The sequence below is a fragment of the Myotis brandtii genome, unplaced genomic scaffold (genome assembly GCF_000412655.1).
Source record: "Myotis brandtii unplaced genomic scaffold, ASM41265v1 scaffold470, whole genome shotgun sequence".
Lineage (NCBI taxonomy): Eukaryota > Metazoa > Chordata > Mammalia > Chiroptera > Vespertilionidae > Myotis > Myotis brandtii.
The window spans coordinates 1,187,113-1,198,666 of record NW_005367953.1 but is presented as its reverse complement, the minus strand read 5'-3'; the positions used below and the strand labels follow the sequence as shown (position 1 = coordinate 1,198,666).

General features: G+C 37.0%; 1 protein-coding gene across 1 annotated transcript in view; it reads right to left on the bottom strand.

Moving 5' to 3' along the window:
• Window positions 1-11,554, bottom strand: part of FBN2 (fibrillin 2) — a 253,892-nt gene that overhangs the window by 33,825 nt on the left and 208,513 nt on the right. Inside the window, exons 43-51 of the mRNA XM_014547293.1 lie at window positions 11,151-11,219; window positions 10,216-10,341; window positions 9,906-10,031; window positions 9,319-9,444; window positions 6,887-7,003; window positions 4,964-5,092; window positions 4,422-4,541; window positions 1,720-1,845; window positions 922-1,074 (exon numbers count right to left, since the gene is read on the bottom strand). Of these exons, the coding sequence (XP_014402779.1) occupies window positions 922-1,074; window positions 1,720-1,845; window positions 4,422-4,541; window positions 4,964-5,092; window positions 6,887-7,003; window positions 9,319-9,444; window positions 9,906-10,031; window positions 10,216-10,341; window positions 11,151-11,219 (1,092 nt within the window). The remainder of the gene's footprint in view (window positions 1-921; window positions 1,075-1,719; window positions 1,846-4,421; window positions 4,542-4,963; window positions 5,093-6,886; window positions 7,004-9,318; window positions 9,445-9,905; window positions 10,032-10,215; window positions 10,342-11,150; window positions 11,220-11,554) is intronic.

The window sequence follows — 11,554 nt, the reverse complement described above, 5'->3', positions numbered from 1 at the left end:
TATTTTATTTTTATTTATTTACTTTTTTATGTATTTTTTTATTGATTCTAATTTTCTTGAAGGAAATTAATACTAACCTTGGGTGTGTGTGTGTGTGTGAGTGAAATAACAGGGTAACTTCCTGTGCTTACACATGTTGAATACAGATGTTAAAAGAAGTCCCTCAGATTAGGTTGCTCACTGAACCATTCAAGTTTATGTGTGAGGGGGTAATTTCACCTTCAAAATATTCATAAATTATGTAGTCAAACCTACTCCTAACAAAAATTCCCGAAACAGTGCAAAGGGGTGTTTTACGTTGTTGATCTCACCTTCATCATCTTTGGGACACAGCTCACAGGGGTCCCCCCAGCCCTCTCCTGGCATCTTACTACAGCAGCATTTTGCCTTTGTGGTGTTGAAAGCTTTGGGTACAGAACACTTTCCATTTTCAAAGTTTGTGAAGCAGAAGCTCTGGCGAGTATCTATTCAAGAAAGCAAAATCACAGACCTCCTTATTGGTCATTTAAAAAGATGGAATAATTTGTATAAAACTCTATTTCTGACAGAACATTTCTTATGGGTTGAACATATGCAGATCAGATTAGCAATTAAAAGACAGGTCTGGAAATCTTCAATGGCTGATTTCATTTGCCAATTTCAGTTGACTTGTTTATAAAATGTTATTTAATTATTTAAAATGATTAAAATATTTTTATAATGTGCCTTGGAAATTTGAGAAATTATGCTCAATATTAAAATGATTTCCAGATATCTTTTCTACCATCACACTGTTGCCTGAAAAAACAATGTAGGTAACTTTCATTTAGTTAAATCACATAAAAAACAATTCATAAATTTGACAGTAAAATAGCAGTCAGGTTTTCAGATTAAAATTGGCTCGAAACAGTGCAAAGGGGTGTTTTACGTTGTTGATCTCACCTTCATCATCTTTGGGACACAGCTCACAGGGGTCCCCCCAGCCCTCTCCTGGCATCTTACTACAGCAGCATTTTGCCTTTGTGGTGTTGAAAGCTTTGGGTACAGAACACTTTCCATTTTCAAAGTTTGTGAAGCAGAAGCTCTGGCGAGTATCTATTCAAGAAAGCAAAATCACAGACCTCCTTATTGGTCATTTAAAAAGATGGAATAATTTGTATAAAACTCTATTTCTGACAGAACATTTCTTATGGGTTGAACATATGCAGATCAGATTAGCAATTAAAAGACAGGTCTGGAAATCTTCAATGGCTGATTTCATTTGCCAATTTCAGTTGACTTGTTTATAAAATGTTATTTAATTATTTAAAATGATTAAAATATTTTTATAATGTGCCTTGGAAATTTGAGAAATTATGCTCAATATTAAAATGATTTCCAGATATCTTTTCTACCATCACACTGTTGCCTGAAAAAACAATGTAGGTAACTTTCATTTAGTTAAATCACATAAAAAACAATTCATATATGAATGTACATACAAATCTATGTCAACAACATAACAGAAGAGTAAAACAAGAATTTTTCTTTTAGCATGAAAAATTTAAAATATGAAGAAACAGAGCCAATAAATCAAAGTACCTTAAAATTTGTCCAGTGTAAATTCTTTTGAGGCCTACATTTTTAACTCATAGATGATATAATTGCCATAGACATGTACTTTATAGTGACAGAGATCAGTGTAATGGGTTTGAAGTTTCTAAGAGTGAATTATGACAGAGAAGTGATTTTAAAGCTTACCGAAGCATCTCCGTCCATTATCAGACAGCACAAAGCCAGGGGGGCAGATACACTGGAAGCCCCCAGGAGTATTGGTGCAGGAACCAAAGAGACAGATGTTGGGATCTTCGTCACATTCATTTATGTCTGCAGAACAGCAGAATTTATTGATTTAATCAAATCAGCACACTGCTCAATATTTCAAGATAAATAATTTGTTCATACTACAATAGTCCAGTACCCATGGGCTATTTAATATAAAACAAGATATTATATGAATTTTATACTTATTATTTAAAGTAAACTATTATTTCTTAGAAGTCAAAGATTATATCCAATTTCAATCAACCATATGCCCTGATCTCTCAAGTTTATCTCTGGCTCCCTGCCCTTGGTCCTTAGGGGTGTATGTACATCCACCTGTCTACCTGACAGGACCAGTTCAATCAATATCTTATCAGCAGTGCAAGCTCAACTGGTTCCCTTCTCTGATGTTTCTCTGAGCAACCTAAGTTGGGATCCTGTAGTCACCTTTATTCTTCACTCTGACCTTTTAACCTCCATATACAAACAGCATGCGGCCTATCAATGCTACCTCCTTTGTACATTCAAACTCACTATCATTTACCACTGGGATTATCGTAAATCTCCTGACTGCAGTATCTCCCTCTTTTATTCTTTTCTCTTCACAATGCCATCAGGGCTGTCTTTCTAGTTGAAAATCTGTGCCTATGGAATTAGGACTCAGACGTGTTTTGAGAATTTCATTGTTCCCACTTCACCCCAAAATGGTTCCTTAAAATAAATAAGGATTCCTTACCAGTGATGTTTAGCTTTTTTTCGTTGGAGGTGCTTATGTAATGGGTTATTTTAACTGAATGAAGAAACATTACATAATTCCAGACACGAGAGAATGCAAGCTCCATGAGGACCTGACATGTCTGTCTGTCTGGAATACTAATGCCCCCTCAGCTTAGTCTAGCATACTGTCTGGCACATGCTATGTTCTTAATTTATATTGGCAGAATGTTCACAAGTGAGTTATATTCCATTCTTTCTAAAAACAAACAAACAAAAAACCCTGCAGTGCTTCACACTGCCTGTAGGACTAAATTCCATCTTGTCAATACCCTTTACCACACTTGTGTTACCTGTGTCTTCAAATGACCTCCTCTGTGCTGCCCCTTTCCTTGATTATAGATTCCTATCAATATTTAAGAGCCACCTCGAGTGTCACCAATCTTTTGTGGTGAGCTTCCTTGACATGCCACCTGTCACCACTATCATCATTATTCCCAGCCTCCTCCTCCGCTCCCACATCCTGGACATGCCTCCAGTATAGTGTCTCTCACACTGGATTATAACAATATCTTTATAAAACAGGTTTACCAACACAATATGAATTTCCTGTTAGGCAGTAAGTTACCTGAGGCAAGGCCTGTATTCCAGCACCTAAAAGGTGCCGTGGTCACTATAATATCCATTGTATGTATACACGTGTAAACATATGTGTTTGTGTGTGAGTGTGTGTGTATATAGTCATGTTAAAAAGCATTTCATCTGGGAAAAGTTGATAGCGATTCTAGTCTGAAGAAAACAATCTTACAGTGAATTAAGTTAACTAAAAAACAACTTTTCAGAGATGCAAAATGGTGGCACTGCCAACATTAACGGGTGATACACTGCCACTGTCACTGTCCATAAAGGGGTGAAGCACAGGCACAGTGAAGACTGAGATTAAATATGGATAAAGAAAATGAAAGAAAGGATCTTAAATATTTCAATTTTGCATTAAGGTGCTTCTATTATTATTTTTTTAAGTATTAAAACACTAGACAATCTTACAGTGAACTATACAAATCAGATAGAAAAGGGAAAAGGTATAAAGACCAAATTGGAATGACTAGGGATACCCATTATATGTAATTATATGGGCTGAAAACTAATTAAGTTTGATGAAGTAAACTATTCCCTTCAGTTCTGTTTGTATATGTCCCTTGAATGTGAAAAGTAGAGCTACATGGAATATTTTTAAAAAGTAGATAACTCAAAGGACAAAAACCACCTTATCAATCACACTAAGATTCTGGTGCTTCTGAATTTCAACAAGACTGTAAAAAATAATTTGTATAAAAGTGAAATCAAGTAACTGTAAAAAGTTCAGCCTGCATCACATCCACCAGGAAATTCTGGGACCCACTTCTGATGTGGTTACAATGTTCTTGTAAGCTGGAAGAGTTTCAACAGAAAAACATCTGTTATGACAAACGGATTAACGTTTTCTGTTCTGACATGAGGCCTTCCCAAGGAGAAAAATGTCTCAACAGCAATGTCAAGGTTTTCTGCTTCACATTTCTAGGACTCTGGACACCTTTAATAGATGTTTTAAAATTGGTTGCCAAAGATTACATTTTGTTTTTATAGACACTCTTTAAATTCAATAGGAAGTCTCTGTTGGCATTTGGAAAAAAGATTAGAGTACACTGAAAATTCTTTTCCTAGTATAAGACTTATGTTAATGAAAAAGCCCACATCCCTAAACCCTGTATTCCCACCAATACACCTTCAAATCATTTCTGATGATTCAATAAGACATATGTAGGCAGCTGTATGTTTAAACTCTTTGGGTCAGCATGCTTGGACTGAGTAGACTTCCACAGAGTCTGTAGCAGGTCTTATTACACTGACCAGCTCGGGAGCCTCAGCATAAATGTCAGCCTTACCGATGCAGTTCTCGCTCTTCACTTCATACCCCGGGGGACAGATGCATCGGAAGGATCCCTCCAGATTCTGACAGGTACCGGGAGAACAGGAACCGGGAAGGGCTACACACTCATTAGTATCTTGAAAGAGAAACGAGAAAAATTATTCAAATATGAGGTCACTGTTGTCAAGTGACATAAACATTAATGCAGCTTGGGCTCTCTGTTCCTCCAAGTCACTATGGACAAATACGCCCGAGATTCTCTTTTGACATCTTGGGTATTACTCATTTGACAAGAGGCTAATTTCCTTGTTTTGTTTCCTTTGTCTACTTTTACTGAGACACGGATAGTTTTAAGCTCTATCCCAATAAACATTGTGCACATGAGTCATTTCCAATTGTTGGCTTATTCCTTATAAGAAACATTTCCCATGATACCTTAACTTGTTCATGTGATCAGATGAACAAATGGAAATGTGAATGAGTCCTTAAGTGGAGCTTGGGGGAGTCACATCATTATTTTACAAAGCAACGTAAAGACTTTATTATTTAGATACTTACCTATACAGTTCTTTCCATCTGGAGTTAGTTCATAACCTTCATTACATAAACACTTGAAGGAGCCAATTTCGTTAAAACACCGCCCATTTCTGCACACCTGACCGAAAAAGGAACTGCACTCATCTATGTCTGTAAGCAAACACGAGTTGGATTTTAGGAGAGAATTCTCACACGTATACTGTGTCACAAGTTGCAACTTAAAACCATATTTCTTGGAACACATTCACAAAAACCCTCCACTACAATTCCCCATCAACACAGAGGGAAATAGCTCATATTGTAAGCATCACCTGCCTTATAAGGTCACATAGAGCCCTACTGTATTTCAACCACCAGGGCACATTTTTGATATTACTATAACTCAGGAATTTATAAGCAAATTTATAAGTTGAAGGTTTAAGGTAAAATGTTCCCTTCTTTCCAGCTGAAAAAATATGTCTTTTCCCAGAGGCAGAAGGATATATAAGTTTAACTTGACTGCGTAGCTTGCAAGTGACCTCACCTGGAGATAAGCTGACTATATTCAAAGGACAAGTAATGGAGAATATTAAATATAGAAAAATCAATTATATTAAAAAGACTAGAATTGCTGATAGAATATAGAATCTGGAGGGGGGGGATTGGTGTTAGGTTTCCAGTTAAGCTTAGGTTTGACTGCATTTGAGTAATTCTCTGGGTTGCTTGAACATTGTGCTTTGATCAGAGCCATGTCCCTGTTTTTTGTTCTCCATGGCTGTACAAAGTGTCTGAGAAATGATAGACAAGATGGTGATAGTTGAATAAAATGTCCAATTAGCTCAAAAGTTTTCCCAGTGAAGAATTTTGAGACAAAAAAGAAAGAAAATAAAACAGAGGAACATATGTTGGGTTAAATTGGGAGATAGGTTTGAGCAGGGATAGTCCCATAATGGTAGAAAGCCTGAGTTACTTTCACATACCTTAAAGGATCATGTGAATTAAGAGATGTTATGTTTAAAGTACCAGTATAGTGCCTGGCACATGATAAACAAGAAATACTGTCAATCCTGGTTGTCATTTCTCTTACTATCTCCTTCATCACATATAGACACCTCCCCTACTCACTAGCAATTATTATTTTCATCAATATCTGTTAGGGGCAAAGGCTAAAATCCTGTACCAGTAGACAATTTTATTTTCCACTGAGAATCTAAAGTTGGTCCCAAAAAGATATCAGCACATGCTGTTTCTATGGGAAAAAGCATCATCCCTGGCTTCAAAGCTGCCGGAAAATAGAATTTCAACACACAGCATGTTGTTAAGTTGGAGACTGTCAGTATTTGAGCATTAACCAAGAATGGAATATATTAAATACTAGTAATGGAATATATTAAATACTAGTAATAACGCTGAAACAATGACAGGTCTATCTTCAATGCCATTTAAGAGGTAAAAAAATAGCCCTAACCGGTTTGGCTCAGTGGATAGAGCGTCAGCCTGCAGACTCAAGGGTCCCAGGTTCGATTCCGGTCAACGGCATGTACCTTGGTTGTGGACACATCCCCAGTAGGGAGTGTGCAGGAGGCAGCTGATCGATGTTTCTAACTCTCTATCCCTCTCCCTTCCTCTCTGTAAAAAATCAATAACATATATTTTTTAAAAAAGGTAAAAAATAACTCCAAACCACAGCACAGCCCCAATTCATCTACTATCACCTGCATGGCCCTTTGCCCTGAATCGACTGGTTGATGAAATACTCAGCACAGCAGATTGTTTTGTGATTATTTATGCCAATACTAAGGCTTGAGTTAACTAGAAATTAGTCAGCAGTATCACATAGCGTTTGGCACACATTTGTAATTTTAATGATAAAAATATTTATTCTCTGGTTTTATTTTTCATTTCAGTATATAGTGTGTAAACAAAGCAGAAGCAATAAAACACCAAGACGGACTGAGTACTTACCCAGGCAATCATTATTATGAGTGAGTTCAAACCCTGGATAGCAGAGGCAGTTATAGGATCCAACAGTGTTTTTACAGGTTCCATTTCCACATGGGTGCCGCTCACACTCATCCACATCTACAAAGAAACATGGGCTCAAAGTAATTCAGTGTTTAATTAGAAAAACATAGCCTATTAAACATTCACATTATCTTAAACTACTGATTTATTTAGATTGTCCTCATCCAGCACAAGGAACTCCTATTTATTTAAGGAAAATGAGTATGACGTAGAGAAAACTCTGAATTAAAAAATTACAAGAGGCCCGGTGCACAAGGTGGGAGGTCCCTCAACCCAGCCTGCATCCTCTCCCAATTCGGGACCCCTCGGGGGATGTCAGGCCTAAACCGGAAGTCGGACATCCCTCTCGCAATCTGGGGTGCTGCATGCACCAGTGACCATACTTTTCATACAGGTGAAAGCCATCTTGCTATTGTATGGGCAGCTACATTTTGTTGCCCTGATTCTAAAAAGTAGTACATAACATGATCCTTCTGAGGCAGTAGTAGGCTGACCACAAAATGTGCAAGTCCATGTCATCGCTGCATCATCCTGTTTTTTCAGTGTTAGAATAGCCTTGCCAGGCTTTAATTTTTAAATCTAAGAGACTGTTCCCAATATATAGGGTAGGGTCCCTAGGTCTGGTCGGCAATCAGGGCCATCTGTGGGGCGACCAGCGGGCAGAGCAATTGGGGGTCCCCTGCTGGCACCCGCCTTGGCTGGTGGCCTGGCGCCGCCTGCTGGCTGGCCCCACTCCCTGCTGCCGCAGCCAGTATGTGTCCCAGCAACCGGTCAATTTGCAAACTAGGGTTTCATTATATAGGATAAGAAAAAGGTGACATTTAATGACTGACAGGCAATGTAACACTCAGAATGAGGCTAAGCAAGCATCCCCTTAGTGGAGATGTTTTAACAATCAGTTTGCTTGTCAATTGTAGGGAAACTAATCTTTTGAGACACTAAAATAATTTTGTTCTATTAAGCATTATTAAACACTCCTCCAGACATTTATAAACCTTAATTTGATCAGCACAACAAAGATACACTTTAGGTCCTAGCGTTTATGAATTCATGAAACCCAAATTGAAGAAGTCGATTGAAACTCAGTATCATTAGCCTTCAAAACAATGAAATTAAGAAAATATTTACAAGGTCATTCTCATATAAGAGACCCGATTTTCTGGACCATGAATTTCAGCCTGCTGACACTCCTCTGCCGTGCAAAAAAGATACTGGTCCTTAGGAAGGAAGTGTTGTTTAAGAGAGGTATTACCAAGGAGTCTATCTGACTTTTATCCTGGGTGAATTGTTAGGATTCAGGGCAGATTTCTCCATATGAATTTCTGAATCATAAATCTCATATTTTTTCTTAGCAAATCCTATTCTCTAAGAGCACAGCCAGGAGAAGCATGTATAAGCAAGCATTCTCAGAATGTTCCTGCCAATAGGACCAGATTCTGTTTGTCCTTTGAATAAGCATCTCCTAGAGAAGTTTCCTAGGGACAAGTCCATAGCGGGGCCCTTAGGAGGCAATGAATGAAGGAAGATTTTCCTGGTGGTCCTCACTGTGTGGCAGCTGTACCATACACTAGTTCTGCAGTTCTGAAATCCGACTTCACGCTTCATACAGATAGTATCTTGAATACCAAAAGAGTAGATGCACAACTTTAGCTTTTCTAAACTGAGAACATGCCAATTATAAACAGTCAAGTTATAATTTGATTTTCCTCCTTCAAGCTCAAAGCATGGAGAACTCTTTCTGCAGAGCCAGAGCCAGTGGCTGACATCAGATTTAAAGAGTTACTCTGAGTTCCAAGGCATCCAGCCATCTGTTTTTGAAATCTTATTAACCAACAGCTCAGCAATTACTTACTGAACACTATTATTGCTTAACTAATCATTACATTGGCTTCTGTTGCTTCTAAAAAATGTCTTTAAGAGTTAAAACACAAACGAAGCAGATAAATCCCATGTGTTCAATGATTTGGGGGAAAAAGTGTATGCATATATGCATGTATGTATGTGCATGTATATATAGCCATTTCAATACTGTCACTCTTACTACTCCCTTTTCTTGAGTGGTACCAGAGAGGGTGAAGGACAGCTGGTACTGCACTGACTTCCACATGACCCCGAGTGTCCCAGAGCCCAGGTTAAACATGTGAAAGACATCTGGGGAAAAAGGTTGGAACACTGAACCAAGGAACATTTGTAAGCAGTGTGTCCCTGGCTTGAAAATTTTTTATTGAATGAAACCATAAACAGTTTAGCATAGTTAACTTTTTGCAAGATTGTTTCTTATAAAGACATGTTAATTTGGCAAGTGACCAAACTGTAATCTCTTCTGGACACTCAGCTCCATTTCACCCCTGGAACGAATGTTCTCCTCTTACCCATGCACATGGTCTGGTCCTGAGAAGCCTTAAAGCCGTTGTGGCAGATGCACTGGTAACTTCCTTGCAAATCAACACACAGGCCATGACTGCAAACATTAGGAATTTCTAAACATTCGTTGCGATCTGAAACAAAAATAAGACACGTTACACGTATCTGATTTTTATTAAGATTCCTTCATTTCTTTCACAGGCATGTTTCTATAACCTGTTATTAATTATTACAGATAGTCTGAAAATGAACCATGACAACAGCTGAATCAAAACAAAGCAAGGCTTTCAAGCATCCAAGTCTCTCTCTTTTAAAATCATGCAGTTTTTATATGTTGATTGCTATCTCGAGGATACTATTTTATTTTTGGGTCCAATCCTAGGAAAATCCACTGAAGGGACCTCTTTTCTGAACAAAATAACCTAATGTGTATGGTGAAATAGGTTCAATATTAATCAATAAATTTACTAGGAAAGTCTTTCCAAATTATTTTTGGAAATATTTTTTTATAGAAATGCACACACGACTTTTCATTGTAGGAAATCTAAAGAATGCGGTGCTCAGCGCTAAAGAATGAAATTAGTCTCCTTCTTACCCACACAGGCTCCGTTGGGCGAGAGCTTGAAACCCGCAGCGCATTCGCAGCGGTAACTGCCAGGACTATTGATGCAGTCTGCGTTCCGCTGGCAGAGGTTATCGCCATTGCTGCACTCATCAATATCTGGAAGAGCAACAATTTCATTATTGCATTAGTATTACATTCACTTAACCATTTGGCGATCAACTCCTACACACTGAGAATGGAGCTGTAAAAAAATGACAAAGCTGTCTAAGTCATAAAGCTGTCTAAACCAGTTATGTCTGCCAAACTTATTTGGATAAAGGTCATACATCATTGAGATTACCTTCACAGACCAGGAGCAGATCATTGTAACTGAATCCTGTAGGGCATTCGCAGCGGAAACTGCCAATCTGGTTGATGCACACACCATTTGCACAAATGCCTGGAATCTCTTTACATTCATCAATGTCTGAAATTGAACAGATTTGATCAAATATATGTCGTTCTGCTTAATGTACTTACCATAGAACCTTGTATAATGCCATATGTACACTGGGATGCAAACACACTCAGGGTCACAGAAATCAATTCTATACTGGTATGAATGACTTTGTGCTTCATAAAAGCATATAGACTATAAAATACACTATTTCCTTTAAACAGTGATGGAAAAATTTAAGTAAGCTCATCAAATATACCAAGTGCTTTTACTGTCAACGTAGCAAATGAACTTCCGGGGGAATCACACATTCTCTTCAGGTTACATGATAAAGAAAGCTATGTTTTCTTAATTTTATGTACTTTTGTATATATGCATTGCTAATAGAGACTTAAAATTACATTACTTTTATAATCTTTGAGGAAAAGTAGAATGATAAATAGAAAGTACATTTAAAAGGAAGGAAGGGATATAGCAAAAATACAACAGAAACATATATGTATGAAAATAACAACTAAAAGTTAAAATAGGGAGGGTTATTTGGAATCACGCAATGTAATGTTCATGAATAGGAAAACTACAGTTTTAGCTTGACATGTATGAAATCTTGAGATAACCACTTAACTATCATAACTTAATCAACAGACTATGTCGATACAATACCATTATTAGCACTTGATTAGATTCTGTAAACATGTTATCTCTTTCTTGTCTCCCTATATTATATCAGAATTCAGATTATTACATTTTATGGTGCTTCAAACTTTAAAGACATTCAATAGAATTTTACAAAATGCTACATAGATGTATTAAAATAAGCATAATATGTAAACACTCACCAACAGCTTTTCCTGTGTGAATGTCAAAGGTGAATCCAGGAATATTTCCACATATGGTTTTAAAGTCAGCTTTAAAATACAAACAAACCAAATTCACTCTTAAAATTCTCAAACTCCTTCAAAATAACATTTTACATAGTAACACTTTCACTTCCAAATATCTTATATTATCCACAACCAGACATTTTAATTTCAATTATATTTATTTGAAAACAATACCTGCTCATAGATCCAAAGAGTAGGTCTAAGCATTCTTTACCATTATTGTTATTATTGTTAATTGTTATTGTCATCGTTAACTTTTTAATGCTGATATTAGAAGATAAATCATTATAAGATAAAGTATATACTTTAGGCACATAAATTATTTTTCTTTTGATATGCAGGGCTTTAAATGATTCAAT